Source organism: Macrobrachium nipponense, chromosome 40 (genome assembly GCF_015104395.2).
Source record: "Macrobrachium nipponense isolate FS-2020 chromosome 40, ASM1510439v2, whole genome shotgun sequence".
NCBI lineage: Eukaryota > Metazoa > Arthropoda > Malacostraca > Decapoda > Palaemonidae > Macrobrachium > Macrobrachium nipponense.
The window spans coordinates 33,483,525-33,510,079 of NC_061101.1; the positions used below are offsets into that span (position 1 = coordinate 33,483,525).

At 38.4% G+C, this 26,555-nt stretch overlaps 1 protein-coding gene across 1 annotated transcript in view; it reads left to right on the forward strand.

Moving 5' to 3' along the window:
- The window catches only part of LOC135212072 (lon protease homolog 2, peroxisomal-like), a 249,420-nt gene that overhangs the window by 183,614 nt on the left and 39,251 nt on the right, over nt 1-26,555 (forward strand). Inside the window, 5 exon segments of the mRNA XM_064245420.1 lie at nt 6,995-7,044; nt 7,046-7,085; nt 9,131-9,135; nt 23,529-23,681; nt 24,128-24,220. Coding sequence (XP_064101490.1) covers nt 6,995-7,044; nt 7,046-7,085; nt 9,131-9,135; nt 23,529-23,681; nt 24,128-24,220 — 341 coding nt within the window.

The window sequence follows — 26,555 nt, forward strand, 5'->3', positions numbered from 1 at the left end:
AACACTTTGTGGGCCTTGAAGGCTCGAGGAGTCTCTGAGTGATACACCAGTAGGGGCTTCACCTTGCAATCCCCACTGGCGTTCGAACAAAGTTGCGAGCGTAAGCCTGTCTTTCATAGGCTTATGCCCGGGTAGCTTCTTCTCTTCCTCCTGAAAACCTGCTGAGAACTGTAGCCTTCCTTGGTCATCATCTCGTCGAAAGTCTTCTTAAATGCTTCGGCTGCTTTCGTGTCCGAGTTGGCAGCCTCCCCATGACGCACCACTGAATGGATGCCAGTCCGTTTACGGAATTTCTCTCGTAACCAGCCATGCGAAGCCTTGAACTCTGGGGTTGGTGTTTGAAGTCCCTTCCCCCCTCCCTCGTCTTCCGCCTGCGCAATCAAATTGCTAGCAAAATAGCACTGGCCATTGTGGGAGCGATTGCCATCTCCGTTACTGTATCGCTCAGCGATTTCTTTGTCTTTTATCCAGACAAGAAGCAGCCGGTTCCATCTCGTCGTACACATGGCTCCCTCTTGCTGGGACAAAATAGTGATGCCCTTCGATGGGTGTAGTTTGCTTTGATGGCATCCTTCTGTTTAAGGATGGTGCCTATTGTCGACGGATTTACGGCCGTATTCCTTTGCGATCACACTCAATCGCATACCAGTTTCGTACTTCTTTATGATCTCCATCTTTTGTCTCCAAAGAGAGCATGAGCTTCTTTCCGTGAATTTCAACTTTCTTGGGACCCATGGACTACGTTAATTTACGTAAAGTTACACAATATACAGTCTTCGCACAACACGATAATATGTACTGCAACGAAATCACTAACGAATTTACGTTACTAAACGAAATCGTTGGAGCGAACGAATGCCGATTGCGTACGGTAAAGTTTCGGGTGCGGAGTGGCCGAGCTAAGGGACGCCAACACGTACGTATAGAAGATGCATGATGGGAGGGATGCTGTCCAATCAGAGAGAAGGATCTCATGGCTTGGCTAGCATCAGGAACCAATGGGAGAGCAGGAGGATGGTGGCGAGTCTACTATAACTAAGAGGGCGGCGTGCGGCGCGAGTTTTCAAAATTGTTATCGGGCGAATCTCGGACTTTCAGAAACCTTTCGTATCTTGAAAACTTTTCGTATGTAGAGCAGTTACAAAAATTTTTCGCATTGGCTTTCGTAACTTGGATTTTTCGTAAGTTGTTTTAGCCTTTCGTATCTCGTGGTACTTACTGTATTCAGGAGGGACATCACCCTCAAAATGGACAAAAACTTGCACAGCAAAAAGCGTATCCTTTTCACAAGGTCCAAAAACCAGCTTATAGAGGAAAAGGAAAAGCAACACCTGGAATACCCATTAAGGGAAAAGACAGAGGGAGGGGGGGATCCCAATAGGAGTTGTTTAGTGGGGGTCAACTTCAGAAGTTTAAAACAGAATGGAAGTCTTCTCTTTGGGAACACAGCATTATTCTCAATGGACTGGGGTGGAAATGGTCTCACCCCCCTCCCTCCACCTTTGAAAGGGTTCTTTCAAAAACTGGACCCCTTTATGAAAGATTACGTGCAGAAGGCCCTCTTAAAAGGAGCCATAGAAACATTCTTACATTCGTCACCAGGCAACTTCTCTTAAGTGTTCCCAAAATGATTCTTCCGAGCAAAGGGTAATCCTCGACCTCGTCAACATTGAACAAACACATTTGTTTCAAAAGTTTCGATGACTACCATTGCCCAAGTATGTTCTGTCATTCCAAAAAGGACCTGGACAGTTTTTTCTATAGATCTGAAAGACGCATATTGGCATGTCCCTATTGCTGTTACCTAGGGTTCCGGATAGGAAAAGTACATACAGATTCAAAGTCATGCCTTTTGGACTAAACATTGCCCCCAGAATCTTTACTAAATTGGTGACGGTAGTTGTTCGGGAACTCAGGAAAGAAGGAATACATATGATAGCTTATTTAGACAACTGGTTAGTCTGGGGAGCCACAAGAAAAGAGTGCATGAAAAACCTAGGAACAGTAGTCAACAGACTCCAGTCAAAAGGCTTCATTATAAATTGGAAAAATCCCGTATCACACCCAGCAGACATTTTCAGTGGCTGGGAATATGTTGGGACACGGTTCACGGCCATTTGTATCTTCCCCTCAAAACTCGGATCAGAATAAGGAAAAACCTCAAAAGATACCTGACACAGTCCATTGCTTCCAGGCTGCAATTAGAGCGCATGATGTGTCTGCTACAGTTTGCTTCTATAACAGATCCAATACTCAGGTTACAACTGAAAAATTTGAACAAATTTTGGATGTCACATGCAAGAAAAAGGGTGCGAGACAAATCTTACAAAATGCATAAAAAACTTGAGGAGATACTTCGGCCATGGACACAGAAGGAATCTCTGGCAAAACAGGTCACCCTGACTCCTCCATCTGTAAAAGTAACAATATACACAGATGCCTCGTTGACAGGTTGGGGAGGACATTGGAGGATCGTCAGGTAGCGGGGAGGTGGCCAGCTACTCTAAGGAATTGTCATATCAATTTCCTAGAGCTGATGGCTGTCTTTTTGTCTCTAAAGAAACTCAAACCTCTGGAACAGACACACATTCTGCTGGTCCTAGACAATACGACTGCCATGTCTTCCATAAAAAAATTGGGATCACTCTCACCTCCTCTCAATATGGTAATGTTAGCCATTCTTCAGATGGCACAGGAAAAGAAGTGGCATTTAACTGCAACTCGCCATACAGGGTTGCTCAATGCAATAGCAGACTCTTTGTCAAGGAAAACAGCCTCAACAAAGTGGTCATTGGACAACCACTCCTTTCAGATAATATACAACCTACTTCCACAACTGGAAGTGGACCTGTTTGGCACATATGAGATCACAAACTCCCAGTGTATGTTTCCCCCCGAATGTGGACAATCAAGCATTAGCGAGAGATGCCTTCCTACAGGACTGGAACAACTGAAAGACGATTTATCTTTTTCCTCCATTGTCTCAGATTTCGAAGGTTTTGCAACAAGCTCCTATCCTTCAAAGGAACAGCTTACCTAATAGCCCTAAATTGGCCAAACAGGCATTTGGTTCCTACTACTTCAGCAGTGGCGAAGAGGTCAATTCCATTACAATCTGCTGTACTATCCCAGAAAGTAGGAGGGAAAGTCGTTTACGGATCCTCCTTTCTAATCCAAGACCTTCATGTGTAGATTTTTTAAATATAATCTACCGTGAAAACTACTCGCCCAATATTGCTAGGTACCTAGTGCAAAAACTACGGACACCATCTGTCCGGCAATACCAGTCCATATGGAGAATATGGTTAGATTATATCCAGAGTGAGAGCCCAATCGAGATTTTCTATAGAAACACCAATGAATTTTCCTATACACCTCTTTGATGACAAAACATCTTGCAGTTACACAGTTTATAGCTTACAAGGCTGCACTAGCAGAACAACCCTTGCTTATGCATTTGGGATTGATTCCCCAACATAGAAGTTGTCACTTCTCTTCTGCGGGTGTTCTCTACAGAGACCCGCTACCGAAAGAACTTCCAGTAATTACCTGGTCTCTGAATAAAATACGGTACCAACTTTTATGTACTCCTCAATTCAACGGACCTAATGTAACCACCACATGCATGCTTCAAAAAACAATCTTCCTGGTAGCATTAGCATCAGGAGCACGTATTAGTGAATTGAGCTCTCTTAGATGGGATGATATATCACACAAACTGCTGATAACCAGTTGTTATTGTTATAACTGGCCAAGAATGAGAATCCTTTAAAGACTTTAAAGAGAAAATCTCTATTCTTATAAGACAACTCAGTGCTAGCAGACATACATTATCCCCAGTTCAAGCACTTAAGGATTACCTAGAGGTCACAGAAAATGTTTCGGAAGATCCAATTTTCCTACATCCTAGCGCAAACAAACCACTCTCTCTACAAGGGCTAAGAATAATTTTAGTGTCCCTCATTGAAAAGGCTAACCCACATTCCTTTCCTAGATCACATGATATTAGGAAATTAAGTACATCCTTGGCCTTTCTGAATGTACTGAGTGGTCATCAGAGTCAAATATTCTTAAAACACTACTGCCATGAGCTGGAACAAATTGGAATGCATAGTGTATCAGTAGGTTGTATGGTTAGTCCCTGACCCCATAGGCACCATGACAGAAAACCAGGGGTCTCCCTAACGGGTGGGGTGGGATGTTGACTATCGGTGGGGAAGGTGCGTAAAGGTCGCAACATACCCAGCCTACTTAGGTAAGTCACCATAGAACTTGATGCTAAAAGTATATCCTATATGTTTTTCGTTATCTTATTAACTGAAACTAGTGGCTTGACATTAGACCCGAAATGTTTAATCTTAAAACTGATAATCAGATGAGATGAAAATTTGAGAGCTTAAGTTTTCATCACTTGTCAATTTCTTTTGTAATGCTCCTTGAGGACAAAACGGCGACTACGCTATAAAAAAAAGGTTTTGACGTAGGAAAAACCTATTTTTGGTAGTCGCTGTTGAGTCCTCAAAACCTCCCCACTTCTTTTGACGAAAAACCGTGGGATTTGGGTAAGGTACATCCTGCGTTGACCAACAGAATAATGATTTGTGGTCTTTTGCCGGCCCGAACATAAAACAAGATGGCTGATACGCATGTGTAATAGTCACTTGTACAGGTTTTGACGTAGGAAAACCGGGTACAGCTTTCGCTGAGGATGAGAAAAAAAGGCCTTCTTGTCTTTTAAGTCCATTATACGTATCACTTGTCATAGTGTTTTATCATGATGGCGTAATACTTGCTAAAAGACCAGGCTAAAAGATATTTCTTTGATGTTAGTCTGCTCACCTTGGGGCGCTGGCACACCAAGGGTTAACTCCTTTGAGGACTCAACAGCGACTACCAAAATAGGTTTTTCCTAAGTCAAAACCTGTTTTTTTTGTTAAACTGAAAAAAAAGAGAATGATTTTATTACAAAATTGCATTCTTTGACCAAATTTTATGAAAGATCCCTTCAAGTTCGCATAGGGATACGTACTAGCTTTTGCAGGTGGGTACTCCCTAGACCATGCCTTTTGTAGCACACTGTCTGTTTCCAGTTGTACAGCTGTATTTCTCGTACTTTTATCTCTTCCCTTCAGTCTTTTTCATGTTGCATAAGCTGTCTAAAATTCAATGATATCAGGTCCAGTTTTCACCTTTTTTACAAAATTTCTCAGGCAACCCTTTGAATCTAGGAAGTCTAGTAGTGATAACTTATTATGCAATTACAGCTTACAGTTTGCCTTGTGCAGCATAGGTTAGGTGGTAACAAGCACACTTGTCTGTGTCCTTTGTCTTCTAGCTGAAGTTTTTTATTTATTTTTTACTTGTCTTCTCTTCCTATCTAACTGTGGAATTGATTCAACATTTATTTGCTCTTAATATTTTACCTATCCTTTGGGCTAACTATATGTGCTTGGCTTTGCTAATATAGTCAAACTATTTTTTAATTATGGTGAAATGTCAAAAACCTAAGTGATATGTTTAACCAAGGGAAAATTGCAGCAGATTACAACTCATAATCCAGTCATACCCATTATTATGTATTGTTTCTGAATATGACTATTATTATAGAGTAATTTGACTAGACTAGAGTCACACACTCATAAGATTGACTTGAAGAGAAAGATAATTGAAGAAGCTGAAAAACCAGAGTAGTGATCAAAGGGAATGGATACAATGTGAAATGGCAAAAGCTGGGGCTGAATGGATGCTGTGAAAAAAACTGTAGTACATTATTCAAACATATTGCTTTGTGCTGTACATGTCTATAGTATAATTAAGTTTTAATTTATAGATAATGATGGAATAGTTCAGAGACCACTGAGTCACACTATACTAGAACTTGAATAAGGTTCAAGTGAAAGTTCAGTTGTTTTTTTTAAGGGGTCCAAAACTTGTCTGAATAAATGACATAGTAGTTCTGACGTACTGTTTATGAGCTTTCAAGAGGTAATTTTCTTTCATTGCTACTGAAAGCTTGTTTTCACGATAGAATGCTGGTTTTGATGTTATTTTGAATACAAATATTTGAATTTCATTTTGATGTGTATACAAAGGAAATTTAGGAAAAAAATGATGCCCAAATTTTTGCATTTTTATTTTGAATTGTTTAAATAATTTTTCAAACGACGACTCCTAGCATGGAAGATACATGAAAACTCGCACTAATACTATTCAGATGTCGTCCCAGTGTTACATTACATAAAAAAATTTTTTTTAATGGATGTCACATAATGCTGTCAGAATCTGAAGGGATGGAATTTGCAATATGCCATCAGAATCTCAAGAGGTTGAATCAGACATGAATTTGATACAAGGGAGAATTAAAAAGAAGTTAGAGGGCTAACTGAAAAAAAGACGTAAGGAAAAGCTAAAATTGTAAATCAGAAAAGCAATGCAGGTGGGACTAAAGGGGATGCTGTGAAAAAGCTACACTGACACTGTAAGCATTACCCCTCTACCAGGTAGCAAATTTCATAGTGTTATTTCATAAATGGATTCTGTAGACCATCATATTTAGAAGTGTTAATTGTTTGATTGATTATTTGGTCATTTATTCATGAGAATAATACCTGTTAATTGAAATGACAGTTGGCTCCATTTTTAATCCGGCCCTATTTAAACTAATTAATCACAGAAATCATTATATATATATATATATATATTATATATATATATATATATATATATATATATATATATATATATATATATTATAGATATATATATATATATATAGTAACTCAAAAGTATGTCATGTGGTTTTAGTTTTATTTCATCATATTTTGGAAATGTGTCTCTATAAGGTATGACTGTTTGACATTTAAATAATGAAATTTCTGTGCTTAAGTTTGGAACCTATTGTAGAAGTGATAGTTCCTTTATTTGGACTTATGATAAAACAAAAAAATTTAAAGGAATTTTAAACAGAAGTTCAATATAGAATTGTTTTTCATAGGTGGTGTGAGTGATCAGCATGACATACGTGGTCATCGCAGAACGTATATTTGGGTCTATGCCAGGGAGAGTGATACAGGGACTGAGAATCGGTTAAGGTATAGTGATGTATGGTATATCTTGATTAGTGTTTAATCAAAAATGGTGTCTATCAGACAAGCATATATTATAGGAAGTATATACAGGCAGTCATTGGTTATTGGCAGACTTGCTTATCAGTGATTTGGTTTTATGTCTCTTTTCTAGCACCAAAAATGGTGATTTTTGCAGTCATAATGCGCCAATTTCCAAACAGAGGTGACATTAACCAGTTATCGGTGCCAAAATCCAGTTATCTGTACAGCCTATAAGTGCCATAAATTGCCGGTTTTTTTGGTTAACAGCGATTTTCGCTTTCAGGCTGTCAGAACAGAGCAACCCCCCCCCCCCCCCCCTCCAATAACCGGGGACTGTCTGTACTCAGGTTTTTTATGTAAACCTGCATTGCTGTGTCTGTGATGTCTGTTTACAACAAATATTAGCAGTTAGAGAGCATAGTGTTGAATGACTTACAATTCTAATTGTACGCTTTATTTATTAAGATTGGCTTTTCTTTTAACCCATTTCTTTGGTAACACACTCTGTTTTGGATTACCTCACATGAACTTCAAAATTATTTACTTTTATATAATTTCCTGTAAATTTCTTTTCTTTGTAGAGTACTTAATATAGCTTATAATTTAAGAATCTTGAGAAATAAAAGAATTATATTGTCAAACAGAAGTACTACTGACTGGCCAAGAGCAGAAATTTGCCTACTTTTTGTAAAAATGAGAAAATTGTAGTGTTTAAAATTTTATTCGCATTATGGAATAGAACAATAAAATTAGTACATTCCAATGACATATGGAACATTGCTATTTATGCAAGATACTGCATATAAAAAAGAAAGTGAAGGTGCCTTATTCATATAATTTAACTCTCATAAATTTACATGTATATAACAAGATCAGTTAATGCACTAAATAAAAAATATGAATATTCTTACAAGATAGTTCAACATCCCTAACATGCTCCATATTTTGCCACAGTATCAAATATTTATCTTTTTTTCAAATGACAAAGCATTGGAATCTCAAAGGATGAAATATATGGCATCAGAACCTCAGACGGTATGAGTGGATACATCATTACTTAAGTGAAAAATTAAGTTGCAGAAGAATTTTGTTAAAATTGTATTAGGTTCATTTAAAATAGTAACCAGCAGAAATTATTAGAATTAGATAAAAATTGTATTTAAAATGCTCATTGCCAATTTGAAATATATTTATTGTACTTCAGTTTAACACTAACAAAAAATTTACTGTGCAAAGATTTCCTCTCGGTTTTTTTTTTCTTTTCACAATTTGTGGCAATTTGTAGGAAATACTTATGGGCAGATGTTTGGGAAGTATTGTAATTGTTTCATAAAACACTAATCATAATAATTAGCCTCAGTCTGCAGTTATTCCTTCCTCCAGACTGTAACTTCCAAGCAGAAGGAAAATAGCCAAAAGATAATCGTATAACTGTAATATACAGAGCGCTGAAATCAATTTAAGATCAAAATTACTTGGACCTGCCGAATTTTTGTCGCATGACTGAATCAGTTACATTTAGTTATTTTTTATGAACCACTTATTATTTTCTGTATCATTAATTACAAAGTTTAACCCCTGTTGAGGGAGGGGAGTGCTATCAGTGCAACTCACGTGGTACACTGTAAGCATTACGTAAGGATCTTTGCAGCATCCCTTTGACACCTAGCCACAACCTCTTGCATTTCTTTTTCTGTACCTCCTTCATATCCTCTTTCTTCCACCTGACTCACCACCCTCTTAACAATTGTTTTCACAGTGCAACTGCGAGGTTTTTCTTCTTGTTATACCTTTCCACCCTTCTTGCTGTTGGTTTGCCTTTCAGCACTGAATGACCTCATAGGTCCCAGCTCTTGGCCAGTGGCCAAATTTCCATAATCCAGTCCATTCCAAAGTCTAACATCCTGTGAATCATAGTCCTACTCCTGAGACCTCCCAATCTTCGGGTGGGCAGTGGCAGTGTGTCTGGGTTGACCTAACTTCTCTGGAGTGTGATTTGTAATAAGATACTCCATCTGAAGTTGGAGTTTCAGAAAGGGATTTTACAAAATAACATGGAAGCCTTTGTCATTTATTACCACTGTATTGAGAACACTATAAGAATTCCTGTCAAAAGTTAAGGGCAGCTTTGGGCAATGAGTTGGATGTTGTCTGTAAGACATTTTCAGTCCCCAGAAGAGGAACTGTAAAGTTCTTGAATGCCACCTGCACAAGATTAGTTTTCACAGAGAAATTCAGTCCTGGGAGTTTTGTAGTTCTCACAGAAATTCAATCCTGGGAGTTTGTAGTTCTCACAGAGAAATTCAATCCTGTGAGCTTTGCAGTTCTCACAAAGAAATTCAATCCTGGGAGCATGCTAACAAAACCCTAAGTTTCTCTTTAGAGTCAGAGATTGACTTTCAGTGAGACAGCTCTCCTGCTTCCATGATACTGACTTGTTCTAATATACAGTACTTGATCAAGTTTAAACTGTAATCCTTCACCCGCCAGATGTGGGAGTATTAAGAACATTATCAATCTGTGGTGCTGATACCAGAAGTTCTTAGCAAAACCCCTCAATGTGTATACTCTCACTGGATGGGATTTAACTTAACAAGCAAAGGGAGACAGTGATTGAGGTGTAAAATGGAATTTTGGGACAGAGCTGCCTTTCCCAGAAAGGATGTTGTTTGGTCCCTTTTGCAGTAGGAGTTTAGAAATCACCAAAGGAGACATGCTGCCTTGCTGGCATGACAACCAAGCCATTGAAATAACCTTTTCCATTTTACAAAAAACTATTGCACTGTGACACCCAGGATTACTAGTACCCCTCTGGGTTGTTCCCGTCTTCAGTGCCTTTCCTGTTGAATCGCTTAACCCTAGGGACATAAGTTGTATTGAGGGGGATGATACACTGGTTTTTTCCTTTCACATGAGGCTGGTGATTGAAAGATTGATTTCTTGACCTGGATGTTGAAACATTCTTATATTTGCCATAGAGTGATTTCATATAATTGCTTATTTACATAAGATTTATCACTATTCATCAAGATGTCACAGGATGAGACAAACATATGTCATCCTTGTATTGTTCACTGGCAAATCAAGAGGAGTCTTTGACAACATGATCTATTGTATAGACCTTTTGGATTCACTTTCTCAGCAAGAACAATGAAAATTTGCCTCCTCAAAATGAAAGAGGAGGGATGGAAGACAATGGTCTCAACAAACGTAACCAACAGGAGTAGAATCATAGAACAGTTTTTTGCATTCTATAGCAGTGGCAGGGCATTTTCATTAAAATGCAATGTAAATGAAAATTCAAAAGAATTCAATATATTTTCCATTTTTTCAATCATGAATTGATGGAGTTTTATTGGCAAAGAGATGAACCAATATCAAAGCTCCTAGTTGGAACTTTAGGTATTGTAGTGCAGAAATACTTGCATAAATATTCGCAGGTTACTGTGGCAGAAATTGTGGGCTATGTGTGCTTGAGACATTCAAGAGGAAAAAAATGAGAGCCCTAATGGCAAGAGGTTTTTCTTAAAATTTTACATTTTGTTCATGAAACTTACCTGTCAGTATATATATAGCTGTATTTTCTGAAAGTCCGACAGAATTTAAAAAACTTCCGACACACGCAGTGGTCGGCCAGGTGGTTAGTACCCATTCCCGCCGCTGGGAGGCGGGTATCAGGACCATTCCCATTTTCTATTCATAATTTTTCTGTCGCCGGTGCTGAAAACACCTGTTTTCAGTACCTCCGTCTTAGGATTTTGGAAACTTCATTGCCGCTAAGTATCCTAATTGTCTTTTGATTTATTTACTTGGATTTGTGGCTAGGCATACGCTATCTTAAATTGATTTGAATTTGATTCATTTTTGCATAAGATATCTGAATCTAGTTAGGCTAGTTTCAGAGGGTGTTGTCTGCAAAGATAGGGTGTGGCTACCGAAAGCTTTGGTAGATCCGCACTTGGTATGCACGAGGGGTTTGGGTCTTGCTTCTTTGTTGAGATTTGTCATGTAAGGAGTGTGATACTTTGTCTATTCCGTAAGGAAGACGTATGATTCGTATGTACGCAATTAATCAGTAAACATGTCTAATTCCGTAAGGAAAAGTATGATTCGTATGTACGCAATTAATCGTAAACAAAAGTCAGGGTAGTGAACCTGCTACCTTCCTGTAGACTTTATTTTGCCTAACCCTATAGTATGGCCTACGGGTTATGAATATGTCTGCGAGAGGTGATCGCTCTCCTTTCTTCATTGTTGTGAAGAGTGCTACTTCTGTTATTGTTACTCCTAACCCTGTAATGTTGCCTTCGGGCCCTAAAACAGTGTCTGTAGAGGTTATTGCCCTTTTCTCTTATACTCTTTCGTTTTCGTAACTTAGAATCGAAAGTGCTTGCTTTAGAGAGCAATAGTGAAGTGGCTAAGTGCAGTGACAGTGCCCTTGTGTAGTGGAGGGTGCGTCAGATCGGCCTTATAACGCCTCTAGGTCTAGACCTCTGTCGGACTCCCAGGACCACAGGGAGAGGGCATTCGAAAGCCGAAGGAGGGTTACGAGGAACCCCCACCGATCTGGCGTGCCTTCGGCAGTTTCTGATGAAAATCCCCAGACTGCCAAAGTTCGTGCACGTGCACGAATCCTGAAGGATTGCTTCTCGTCCTCCGAGGCGTCCTCCCCGCGCAAGGGTTGGAGCTCTCGGAACGACTCGCGCCCTCTAAGAAGCTTTAGAGAAGAGGACGCTTCAGTCCTCTCTCTCGTCAGGAGGGAACGTACGATCCCCGCCCCATACGCCTCTAGGCCTGGACCTCTGTCGGACTCCCAGGACTAGGGAGAGGGCATGTCGAAAGCCGAAGGAGGGTTACGGGGAACCCACATCGATCTGGCGTCCCTTCGGTAGGACCTGTTGACGTTTCCCAGGCTGCGGAAGATCGTGCACGTGCACGAATCTCGAAGGACTCGCGCCCTCTAAATAGAAGCTTTATAGAAGAGGAACGCTTCACGTCCCCTCACTGCTCTCGTTATTCGTTTCAGTGAGAAGTAAGAAGGCGAACGTCGCCTGATCACGTGTACGTCTTTCCACCGAGAAATATGAAAAAGAAGGCAGTTTCTCTCGCTTGTTTTTGACGCCGGTCAGGAGCGTGACGATTTTCTGCACGCTTCTTTTGACGCTCGGCTTGAACGGGACGCTCGGATGGACGCCAGGCGCGCGCCAGTGGACGCCGAGCGTCCTCGCCAGTGGACGCCGAGCGTCCTCGCAAATGGACGCCGAGCGCGCGCCAGCGCACACCAGGTTTGTCTCCTGGCTGAACGTTTCTGTTGAACTCTTCAGACTTCAAGCTCTTGTTTAAGATTTGAGCCTCAAGAATGTGAAGTAAGCAGTGCTTCGGAGGAAGCTTAAAGTGAACAGACAACTTCGTCTTCGAAACCCAAGCAAGACCTCGGGTTTTCGTGAATTCAAGAGGTCTCTGTCAATATTATATTGCTTTTCGCAAAGGTGGATGGAGTTAAGGAAAGCTCAAGGGAAGATCTCGTTTTCTCTACCGCAGTCAAGACTTTGCGATAAGGCAGTTACGGGTTATGTAAAGGCTCGACGTCTCGGCGACGTTCAGTAGGATTCTTGCAAAGGCATTCATCAAAAGGACGCTTTTTTCAGGAAAGCGCAAGACAGGACTTCCTTTGCCACCTTTGCCATACTGCCAATAAAATTTTAAGCTTTAACAGGCATTAGTTGTGATACGGGAGAGGAAGCTGGTTGGAGAGTTTCTTCCTCTTCCCAGGATAATTTTTGCAAGCTTTTTAGCCCATCTGAAAGGGTTTTTCAGATGATAGATTTTGTTAGTTTCTAGTCGGGACTACGCTGCCGAATTGAACATCGTCGTTCTACCTGCCGTAAGCCCTGTCTCTTAACAGGATTCTTGCCCCTTTCTCGTTTGAGACGGGAATCGGAAAATAAAATGCTCGACTTCCTGATTACATTTTGTCAATTCAGTGACTTTCCCCCATTGACAATATACTATCGTTTTGTCAAGTAAGTGGGTATCCCCTCATTGACAAAATATCTCTTTGTCCCGTAAATGGGTTAGTTCTCATTGACAAACATCTCTTTAACTTGATATTGCGTAAGCGAATAAGCTCTTATTGACAAGATTCGGAAGAGCTCTCATTCGTCATTCGCAGACTTGTACAAGAAATAGACTTGTAGACTACGTCAATGAACGCTTATGTCCAATAACATAAGAAGCTTGAGCTGTCTGCTTCGATTCTCTAAGTTTTGTTCATGAAACTTGCCTTTCAGATATATGTAGCTGTATTTCCGAATTCAGCTATATATATGTCTGCCAGGTAAGTATGAACAACTTTATTGTGATATAATAAAATATTTTGCCTTGCGTTTTTTTTTCTACTGGTTGGTTCAAGTCATACACGCTTGCTGTAGTTACCTCTTCGGATGGCAACCGAGAGGTCTATTGTCCATTATTTTAAGGACATTTAATCGTTACTCCCTGCAGCCTTCCAGGAGTTTCCGATTTATCTTTTACCGTTGTATGGTAGTGTTCTGACGACACAAACGCATCTATATATTTAGCGTTTTCTGTTTCGCTTAAATATACCAGCTTGAGAGTCTCTTTTTGCTCAAAAAATAACGGACCTATTTTCTTCGTAGAATAGGGTAGATGGCAACCCAGACATAAAGTTAATTAGAGACGACGTTCGTAAGCTGCTGGCTGCTGCTGTGTCTGACTGTCCAAGTTTCCAACCGAGCCAGTAACAGATCGTGCGCTGTCATGCGCGGTAGTTACGTCTCTCTCTCCTGCGGGATTGACTGACTAACCGTATCTCTGTGCTGGCGGTTACGTCTCTCCTGCGGGATTGACTGACTAACTGTATCTCCTCCTACAATCACGGACTTTAGCCCTAAGATTGAGGGGATTTCTTACTGAATGAATAAACGTTGCATTCGGTTTTGCCTTACTATGTTCAACAGAGTTATCTCAATCCTTTCGGTGCTCGTTACCGCACGGTATGGAACTACGAGTCTACCGCAACATTGCACTTTTATATGCTCTCCTGCTTAGGCAAAGCGCAGCCTTATAGGGAAGTAAGCATACTCGGGGAGGGAGGGAATGGATGAGCTTGCTGGGGACCATTTCCTTCCTGAAGAAGTTTGTTTCCCCGAATAGACTGCAATTCAGACCACAGTTTTTTTCATACCGGGAAACTGAAATATTATTCGAGATCTAGGAATGATTCTGAACATCTCTCAGTGCGTCATGATAGAAGAAGGTGCCGGACATCTGGATAGTGTTTCAGATGTCCTGGATCTCAATCTGAAAGAAGTAAATGCAATTCGGTCGTCCCTCCAGTCCTCGAAACGAGTTTTTGGAACCAGTGGTCCACATCAACTCTGATATTCCACAGCTCTCTCATATCTTAAGAAGTATCCTTCTCTCTGGTCCCTGCTCGAGGTTTTACGAGAAAGAGCCTATTATAACAACAGGCGTAGAATGTAACGATCCTCTAGAGGTTCGTTACAGGATTGCAAAAGTCCGTACGAATCGTCTCGATCGACGGCAGCAACTTTTGACTTCCGAGTGGAATCTTTCTTTAGAAGTATGTTGAGAGTTTGTGGAGACTTTAGGGATGCCCTTTCTTCTTCTCTTCGATAAGTTGAGGACGAAGAGGCTTCTTCTCTGCTCCCTTTTTCTCGATCCGGGATCGGTACCATTAAACGCCATCCTATGATATTAAACGGGGATGGATGTTTAGTCTCTTTTCCCCTTTTTCAATCGCTTAGGAAATGTAATGAGGATTTATGGCGCACAGGGAGCGACAATGACGCTGATCGCCCCATGTTGGCCTTCAGGATCCTGGATTCACAGAGGCCACATCCTTCCTAGTTCACTTTCCAAGGACCTTTTCCGAGAGAGTCGGTCTACTCTAACTCGAAAGGTACCTATAACCTCTCCGCTCTGAGTCTGACAACGTTCAGACTATCGAGATGTTGACAGGAATAAGATTACCGTCTTCCATTTCCGTCTGAAGAATGGGATAAGCTGGCAGTCACAACTATTAAAGAATACGCAAATATGTTGTTGACGGCTTTTGGGCTCAGAGATTTGCGTCTGTCAAACAACAAAGCCCTTCACGATCTTTGAGTTCTGTGGAATCTCGAAACTCGCTCACCATCTACTTTTTGTCTCACCTGTTTTCTCGGAGTCAGACACTCGTGCGAGATCAGGCGACATATAGTAGCCCTGAGTTTCTTGTTGACAAAGTCGGTTGCGTTTATACACCCCCGATGATCGTGTAACATGAGACCAGGTTTTGGACTGTCAGGCATTCTTCCTTCGGGTACTGAATCGCCTTTTTGCTCCTTGCTCCTTTTCTCCTGGCACCAGAAGCTCGAGTCAGGAGTTGATTCGCTGACGACGTTGGGTTGCGTTGATACACCCCCCAAAGTTTGTTAGATTAGAATCGCCCAGGCAGTCCAGACACTCATCCTTCAGCGAAGAATAGTGCCTTATGGTCTTCAGGGTACAGCCTTGCTGTCCTTGATTCGTCTGACTGGTCAACTGGTCGGTCACCTGACTTTAGTACAGACGGACTGACTGTGCATGTCCAGATCGAAGCTTTCAATATGGAACTTAGACGTAGTCTGAAGTTCTTGATGTCAAAGCATTCGAACCTCTCCTACCTGTTAACTTCTTGCATGTGATCAGGAAGGCCTTCCTTCTAACCACCCTAAGATACAACAAAGAGGGTTAGTGAGATTTTAAGCCATCGTCACAAGTTTTGGTTTTAGAGAACACAAGGCGGTGTGCTCTCTAAGCCTTTCATTGTGGCCTAAGAATGGAAACCCGTTTTGTCCTTGGGCCAGGAGCTTGGAAGCAAGGATGGCACAAGTTAGTGGGCAGGAGCCAGAGAGAGTCCTGTGCCCTGTCAGGTCTCTCAAGTTTTATCTACATAAAACTCAAGAAAGTCGAAGTCATTCGGGCAATCTGCAGTGTTCCGAAAAAGACCAGACTTGCCCATATCGAAGAACACCCTGGCTTTAGTGGTTAAGGAGTTCTTTCAAATGCTCTTCATTGTGTTTGCACAAAGATTTGAAATCTTTTTATCTGAATGCTCACGAGGTGAGGGCGCGGCCTCGGAAGCATTTCAACAGAGCATGGCACTCAGCAACATCCTGAGTACCATGTTTTAGCGAAGCAACTCTGTGTTCACTTCACACTCCCTGCGAGATGTGAAGATGGCATATGAGATATGCTGCTCGCTAGGGCCATACGTGTGCTGCAGACACAATCTTGGGGGCAAGAAGTACCACTCATCCTATCCTGTAGAAAATGGTTAGGAAGAGCTCTTAATTTAGTTGTTGAGTCGCCGACAACGGCGACTTCTTAACTCTTAAGCCTTAGTTAACACACCTTAACTTTGGCTAGGTTGGTCAGGTGGTGATATATATATTTATATATATATATTTATTTTACTTCTTAGCCCTCATGAAATGGTCTATATGGTCTAGTCATTGTGGTCACGCCCCCGTTGACAGATCATCTGGAGTGCACCAGCTTTATAGGTCTCTACCATCGCTGGCAACTCTAGTAAAGCAGAAGCAGACTTGGGTGACAGTATCACGAAGTCCGCTATGCTAACAGGTGGAACCAAGATGTAAATCATCTGCATGCATTTGTTTCCCAAATCCTTCTATTCTGTCCCTTCCCACCTCCAACGGTGGGATTCAGCTATATAATAATATCTGACCAGGTAAGTTTCATGAACAAAATGATATTGTTATGATACAATAAAGTTTGTTCATACTTACCTGGCAGATATATATAATCAAGTACCCACCCACCTCCCCTCAGGGGACAGTGGAAATAAAAATTATGAATAGACAAAATGGGAATGGTTTCCTGATACCCGCCTCCCAGCGGCGGGAATGGTACTAACCACCTGGCCGACCACTGCGTGTGTCGGAAGTTTTTTAAATTCTGTCGGACTTCAGAAATACAGCTATATATATATCTTGCCAGGTAAGTATGAACAAACTTTATTGTATCATAACAATATCATTTTATGCATCTTATTGGTAAACACATGGCAAACTGGACCAGATGATAATACACTAAAAAAAGTAGACTAGTGCTTGACAGTGTGACAGATAATTCAAGGAAAATTTTTTAACATTTTCCGAGATGTATGTATTGATGAAAGTCATAAGTTCTGGAAAGGAAGTATGTTTCAAGCATTACATTTTAGATAAAAGAAGTTGATTTGGTGTTCGAATTTTTGAATAATTTAGGCAAATTTGACAACATTTTCAACTTTATAGTAAACGCTGGAAAAGATACAGAAACAAGCCTAATGGAAAGTATTACTCTTGGTTAATCTATGGTATTATGCACATGAATTACCTATGAAACAGAGCACTGGATACATGTATAAATGGATACGCTAAATTGAATAATGTAGGGTCGACAACCTGAGTATCAAGAGGCAACGTGAAAATAGTTCAACCTTGAGCATTTGTTGTTTGAGATGTGCAAAGCAGCGAATTCCTTAGTTGTTCACATAGGACAAATTTCATAAACACATCTGATTGCACCAGGGAAATCGTAGGCAAATGACCTGGATAGCGGAAAGATCAGGTGATCATGACGTCAGACGAAAAGGCTACGTGAGGTCACCAATATGTGCACTAGATAAGACGTGTACATGGGAAATGGAAAATGCACATACATTGGAACAGAGAAGAAACTAGCGTACATGCATTTATATGTCCATTAGTAGGTGTAAGTGCACTGTCTGTTAGAGTAAATGAATGGAATAAAATCCCTAGTGTGGTGATTATAGGGAATTATATGACGGACGTTCAAGTGTGAAACCAGGCCATAGGAGGTGCTTGGAGATCCCTGGAGATAAGGTAAAGTAAGAGAGAAAAGACTTTAGAAAACTTTAGGGGAACCAGAGAGAAACTTTTAGAAAAGATTATTGGACATTTATCCATTGCACTTATTGGTGCATTTCAGTGTTTGATAATTATTGTTTTCTTTTCAGATGGAATTGGTTGTTGCTACCTAAAAATGAATTCTCTAGACTTTTATGTGATGTTTATTGATGAAGACTCATGGAGTTATCTGACAAGTGAGGATAAGTGGGGATAGTTATATCCAATATGATTACATAGAAGAGCAATGGTGTTTTAATAATTTTTTGGGATTTTCTTTCATTCATTGTATTCCATTTTCATGTTAGCTATTTTGGGGAAATAAAGATTATATTTTTGTATAACAAGAGTTTGAATTCGCCTAAGATTTAATGATTGGTTTTCAGCTAGTTATAGGGATGGCAGTCGATGGGAACAAACTAAGATAGGTCACGCTATCAGATAAAAGTTCTCTCTTTTTAATTAAACGTGCCCTTTGACCCCCATAACATATATATACTGTACATATATTACATTAATTACATCATACATATATATATCACAGACAATTACTATCAAAATTTTAACCTAAATGTAAAAAGTTTAATTTTTAGAACATGAAATATAAGTACTACCAAAATGATTGTTGTAATTTGGTGTGATGGTACAGACAACTACTGTCTTTAGCCATCTGGTTTTAGGGTTGTACTCAACCTCTTGTCTATCAAGGTTAATAGATTAATTATATGAAGGCAAAATCTCACCTACTTCTCATTCACATGCTCCACCTCTACATTCTAACATCTACCACTATCCTGGGAGTGATTGCAAGGGAGCTCCTCGAGACTTCTTGGACTGCCATGGCTGTGGATGCACAGACCTTTATGCAAACCTTGTAGGGACCACTAAGAGAAGCGTTGGTGCTATCAACATGTCAGCAGAATTGTTAATTACCCACTCAGCTGGGTAAGTTGTATCCTAGGAAACAGCATTCTTGGGAGTTTCACTTTCCCAGACCATAGAAGCCCTGGTATAAGTTGGAGCCACACAAGTCTCCACTTGTCCTTAGGGGATCACTCTAGAAACTGAAGAGGGGTCAACAACAACAGCAACAGTAGTTCAACAAAACATTATCCCTTTGAAGTAGACAGAGATACATTAACACCCTGAACTTACCCGAGTTTAGGTTCCAGACCCCCTCACACGAAGGGAATTTTCGCTTAAGTTTGGCGTAGATAATAAAATGCTAATAAATGCTTACTTCTAGAGTTTGAACACTAAATATGACCCTAATCATTCTTCCTAAGTATTAAGCTAACTTTTAAATGAAATTAAAGGTACTGTAATTTCATTTAAAAGTTAGCTTAATACATTATCCTTAAAAAAGAAATAAATGGTTGGTAAAAATATAGGAGTGTGAAGATTACATACATACTATTTCCTCTTTTTCCTTCCAGCCGATCTATATTTTGAAGTCTTCTCAACCTCGCTTTTAATATCTTTATTCTGTCTCTTTCTCTTATGAAAGACCTTTTCATGAACAAACAGTTCTTTTAATTAGGACTAATACTACTCTTAGTTATGTGTCTGATTTAGAATGGTGCATTTACAGTTGTAGACAGTAAAGATAAAATTAGATAAATTCCATACAAATTTTGTTATTATTAGTATTATAGAGAGTGAGAAATTTGTAATTATATCATTCAATTTACACAAATTTAGTTCTATTGTTATTATTCATTATACAAATGAGACTAAATCATATAAAAAATTTAACACATTTGCTGGGTTTCTTGAGGCTTCAAAAATGTGTGTGTGTTTGTGAAAAACTTGTATATGATAATTAGTTATAATATATGACAGCGCGGAAAAAATTTCATATATAATTGTATACAAATCGTGCTGTGAGCAAAATGGTTAAAGCTAATGAGTTAATTATTTTTTCGTTTTATTGTATACTAAATTGTGAAGATTTTGGTATATAACAAATTGTAAAACGATCAAAGCTACACTGAGAAAATATTATCACAATATGATGCATGAATTCATAACGCACGGACGTAAAAAAACGTTTTAAAAAATTCACCATAAATCAAAATATTGTGCTAGGGACTTCCCATTTGTTGCAAAATAAAGGTAAATGATTGAATATTACTAGACTGTAAGTGGTGTAGCTTACAGTTGGAATTTTCGACCATTTCGGTCGAGTTAAAGTTGACCGAAGGTCGAATTTTTTCTATTTATCATGATTTATATGAAAATATTTCAAAACTGATAAAAGCTACAACCATGAGTTATTTTTTTTGTATTCTACATGAAATTGTGCACATTTTCATATATAAAACTTTATGTAACAGCTAATACAAAATGGTGCAAACATTACAACAATCGGACGAAAGAATTTGTGATTTTTTCAGCAGTTACTGCACGGACGTAAGGAAAAAGTTTTTTTCAAAAATTCACCATAAATCAAAATATTATGCTAGAGACTTTCAATTTGTTACAAAATGAAGGTAAATGACTGAATATTACTAGAATGTAAGAGTTTTAGCTCATAATTGTGTATTTCGACCATTTCGGTCGAGTTAAAGTTGACCGAAGGTTGAAATTTTGGCACTTATCGTTATTTATATGAAAATATTTCAAAACTGATAAAAGCTACAACCATGGGTTGTTTTTCGTTGTATTCTACATAAAATTATGCACATTTTCATATATAAAACTTTATGTAATGGCTAATATAAAACGGTGCAAACATTAGGACAATCGGACGAAAGAATTTGTGATTTTTTTGCAGAGTTACCGTGCAGACGTAAGGAAAAAGTTTTATTTTTTTTTTAAATTCACCATAAATCCAAATATTGTGCTAGAGACTTCCAATTTGTTGAAAAATGAAGGTAAATGATTGAATATTACTAGAAGGTAAGAGTTTTAGCTTACAATTGCATTTTTCGACCATTTCGGTCGAGTCAACATTGACGGAAGGTTGATATTTTGGCATTTGTCGTGATTTATATGAAAATATTTCAAAACTGATAAAAGCTACAACCATAGGTTATTTTTTGTTGTATTCTACATGAAATTGTGCACATTTTCATATATAAAACTTTATGTAACGGCTAATATAAAACGGTGCAAACATTAGGACAATCGGATGAAAGAATATGTGATTTTTTCGGCAGAGTTACCGCGTGGACGTAAGGAAATAGTTTTATTTTTAGATTCACCATAAATTGAAATATTGTGCTAGAGACTTTCAATTTGTTGCAAAACGAAGGTAAATGATTGAGTATTACTAGAATGTAAGAGTTTTAGCTTATAATTGCGTATTTTGACCATTTCGGTCGAGTCAAAGTTGACCGAAGGTTGAAATTTTAGCACATTTATATGAAAATATTTCAAAACTGATAAAAACTACAACCATGGGTTATTTATTGTTGTATTCTACATGAAATTGCTCATGTAGAATACAACATTTATAATTTTCATATATAAAACTTTATGTAACGGCTAATATAAAACGGTGCAAACATTAGGACAATCGGATGAAAGGATTTGTGATTTTTTCGCCAGAGTTACCACGCGGACATAAGGAAAAAGTTTTTTTTCAAAAATTCACTATAAATTGAAATATTGTGCTAGAGACTTCCAATTTGTTGCAAAATGAAGGTAAATGATTGAATATTACTAGAATATGAGAGTTTTAGCTTACAATTGCGTTTTTCGACCATTCCGTTTGAGTTGAAGTTGACCAAAGGTTGAAATATTGGCACTTATCGTTATTGATATGAAAATATTTCAAAACTGATAAAAGCTACAACCATGGATTATTTTTTGTTGTATTCTACATGAAATTGCACACATTTTCATAAATAAAACTCTGTGTAACGGCTAATATAAAATGGAGCAAAAATGACATCAAAGTGACTAAATAATTTCCAAGATGTGTCGCTGATGTTTTTTAGTGCGAAAAGAAAGAAATTCGTGCATGCGCGCCTGGGTAACGCTTGTAAACAAAACAACAGCTTGATATGTTAACTCCCAGCATCCCTCAAGGTGCGTGATTCAAAAGTTTTCGCCAAGTAGGCCTATAATTATTTTTCCGCGAATTTAAAAAAAACTTTTTTGCGTCGATGTATCATAAGTCAATTAAGCACCCAACAGACAATTTTCGTCGACGTTTAATATGTCCAATAGGCGTTTAAGGGTTAAGTTCCAGTGAAAAGGTTTGTGCCGATTTAATTGAAATACGTACGTATGTTTGTCAACGATTTAAGATAGTTCCTGTTCCTCCGCTGTTCGAGTACCATTATCTTTCTTATTTCATTTATATTTTTATTTTTATATACAGTTCTGTAACTGATATAACTTGCACGCAGTACAGCACGCAGTACAGCACGCAGTACATACCGTCCGGAAGGGTAGGAAGTACTGTAAGCAACAGTTTTACCTATCTGCAGTACTGCCTGACTGGCAACTAGTACGATGCTTTGTATATTTTTAGAAGAGAGAGAGAGAGAGAGAGAGAGAGAGAGAGAGAGAGAGAGAGAGATATTGATTAAATAACTATGTCATAATTTTTATATTTCAACAATTTTGAAGGAAGGAATTCATTCTATTCTTCAAAAAGTCAGTAAAATACATACACTATTAAAAACTACATACTATATTGTATTCAAAACACACCCACTTACAGACAGAATACAGATAAAACCAGATTGGTCGGCTGGTTGCCATGGTTAGCTGTTAACCAATGATAGCCCTCTACTTCTGTTCTATTTATAGATATTTCGATCACAAAATACGACTGCAAACTGTTGACGAAGTTGGCAACCATAAAGAACAACCCTCTCCCAGATTAATGTGATGAAATTATTTTGTCTTATCTTTAAAATTCACTACTAGTTGAATTACCGTTATTTTGGTCATGTATGTTTTTGTTTTATGGAATATTTTTGTTGAAAACAAAAATGTGTTGAACATATGTTCTTAATTATCCCACTATTTTATTATTCATGATCTTAATGATCTCACATTATCAGTGTATTATTATAAATATTAAACTATAATGAATAATTAAGGGAAAAAACATGAAAAAAGAAAAAAATTATTTGCTGCATTAGTGATTTTTGATTACCCAATTATGCGTTCATGTCTCGGCCTAGGCATCTGCATATGCAGCTGAATTCTATAATTATTATAATTTATTCTTCATTTACCATCTTGTACTTGGAGGGGTAATTCAAACGTTTCTACACTGGTTTATTATTCATAACTCACTCTTAAAATTAACAAAATACAGTACGTATACTTATAGGTATTAATATTTATGTATAGTTGTCGCTGGTTAAACCGGACTACTGGCTAAGACGGACACCCTGACCTCCCTATTAGCCTTAATGAGGGTTGGTCAACTGTATATAGATATAGTTATGTAAGTATAGATAGATACCTAAAGTGTGCATACTTTATAATACTACTTTTTCTCTTTTCATAGGTCAACAATCCAGTTATGTTGCTTGATGAAATTGACAAGCTTGGAACAGGTATTCATGGTGATCCAGGTGCAGCACTCTTGGAGGTTCTTGATCCAGAACAGAATTCCACCTTCACAGACACCTACCTAAATTTGCCCTTTGATCTTTCTCAGGTTAGTAATTGGGTTTTCCGGAAAATGTAACTTTTTTATCAGATAAAGAAAGAATGATTACATCCAGACATTATTTTGTAATTAAATGTTGGATATTGTGACTATTTTTTACTTGCAGTTAGGTTTCAAGATTGAAGGAGTAAGAGTTGCATAGAGTTCCTTGGGAGTATGAGGGTTGTTATTCCTTATTCTTGGTTTGAATAATTCAATAAAGACATTTCACTTTTCACTTTATGTATACTAGTACATACTTTGGTATATTTTTAGAAATTGCCAGCGCCCGTGAAATTATGTAATTTAGTTAAATTTTCATAAGGAGAAAATTTTTAGCATCTGATTCTTATGTTGGAAACCTGCAACATTTTCATTAATTTCAGAAAACTTGTATATGGAAACTAATGTTAGTACATTGTCTCTACATCATGTACATAAAATAAATTTTTCAGGTACTGTTTGTGGCAACTGCAAACACACTTTCCACAATTCCATCTCCACTGATGGACCGAATGGAAGTTATTCATGTCCCTGGCTATACTCAGGTATGCAAGTTTAGTTGTCAGGTAAATAACAAGAGTGATAGTAACTTGAGACTACTTCTGGATGCCTAGTGCTATTGTCTTTTGGGACATAAATAGAAGAATTATCAAGGGCTTGAAAAATTTACCATTGCGGTATTTATTCTTGTAACAGTTTTAAACTTATTTTCATGTATCAAACTTCAGTATAAACTATTGATGGAAATGGTCAGGTTTTATCTGACAACTATTAGAAGTGGATGACTGTTCAGATGTATAAAGTAGGTGCTGGCCAAGCTTTACATATATATCTTGTGATAGACTTCAGGCTTCTATTCCCAGTAGAGGGAGCTGTTTACTTCAGTTTTGAGTGAGATATAAAAACAGTTCCATACTATATGAATGTTTTGTAAAGTGATTGTGCCATGCTGCTTTGTTTCATGGCATGAGCATGCACTCTGAAAATCAAAGACTTGGTTATAAGAGATGCTGTTGCCTCAGCGTACCACCTCCAAACCCCTGGAACTTGGAACATCACAGTTTACCCCATCACATGCCAGTTGAATTCAGCAGTTATGATCCTATTCTCCAAAATTCCATTGGGCCTTAATGCCTGTATTTAATGTGCATGAGTATCACATTGCAAAGTATTACACATACATTGTGTATAATTATACATTTCTTTTCCTATGCTTAGTACATGATTGTATGCATCATGTTTAGGTAAATTTGACGGGTTGAAGATGCTATCTGAAGGCTTGTCTGGTAGCTTGGAATTGGTTGGAAGATGTTACTTAGGTTTCTTAGAACTGATGGTATCCCAAGAGGAACCACATATTTATTGTTGGTCAAGGCTGTGGATTGCTTTGGCAAGGATGTGGTACTTGTTAGCAATTCACGTTATGGGATTGCTAAGTGTGACAGTGCTTCTTGAGGCAGGTGGTGGCTTTGAGTAAATAACAAACCCTCTTTATAAGTAATTGTCAACCAGCATCCACACCTTGAAGTGAACCTGTTGTTACTGCATAGGAGGCATCAACTTCCAGTGTGTCTCCAAACCTGGACATTCAGGCAGTAACACGAGATGCATTTACACTGGAGTAGAATAAAGGGAAGGCAATCTACTTCTCTCCTTCACTGGCCCAGATTTCATTGTTATTGAAGAAATTGCTAACCTTCAATAGAACTGCCTATCTAGTGGCCCTAAATTGGTCCAGCAATCATTGTTCTGTTCCTGACATGAGGATGGAAAGTTGTTTATGTATCCATATTTGTGAGCTGTGACTTCAAGTGTGGATTTAACTGATATCTATGTACTCCAAATGCCAGCTGTAAGGAGTTGAATTTTTGTAGCTGTCTTCTAATTATCTAGAAATAGCTTTTGTCCTTATGAAATACTAATGCATAGGAAGGATTTTTAAAAATGTGTTCTTATAAATTTTCAGCTTTCCTGTCTTACCAGCACAGTGATAGTTTGAGGTTTCCATAATTTTCTGTCATGTAAATTACCAGCCCCTTAGAATCAACTTTAGGTAAGCCTCACTTGGAATGTGAACAGTTATTAGGAGGGTTTTGGTGAACAAATGTAAAGTTGGTGTTAACCTTGCTGAGAACTGGACACACTCACTTAACAAATGGTGGCTTAATGTTTAGTCAATGTGTCCTAGTTGCTGTCTTTTAACAATGTAATAACAACATGAATAGTAAGAGATGTGTGTATGCCAAAATTTCAGTTGATAGTGAATCACAGGTACTAAATATGAATCCCTCAAAGAAGTTTGATTAGAATATTCAACATTTTGATCATAACTACGCAAGTTTTTTGCAGAGGTGTAAGTCACGAGAACTAGATTTTTTAGTTTAGTCAGTTTAACCAGGGGAGTGCACAATTAATTAAAAAAGTACAACTTTTCCTCCCACTGTGTTTTGCTTAAGTACCTGTTCCTTTATATTTACTTGCAGGTTTTCTATGAGATAACTTTTCTTATATTAAATGGCAAAAGCTGCCATATTAATTCTTGTGTTCTGTGCAGATAATCAGGACAGCTAGGCTTGTGTCCAACCCATCATAGCCTTCATTTATCTCAGTATTTTCCAGCCATCATGCACCTCTTCTCTTTGCGGTTTTCTCATTTGGAATATGGTGTGTCAATGCTCTCTGGCCATTAATCTTAGCCGTCTATAGTTAAAACCAAATGATAAAATTAAAGAATAACAAAATTACAATGTTGACCCAAACTAACTAAATTACCAAAAGCCCAAGTATGTAACCTTTATTTTTTGAATGCGAGTTATTATATTTTTGTATACTTGGTGTCATATTTATTATTACTTTTCATAATGTCAGTTTTATGAGTCA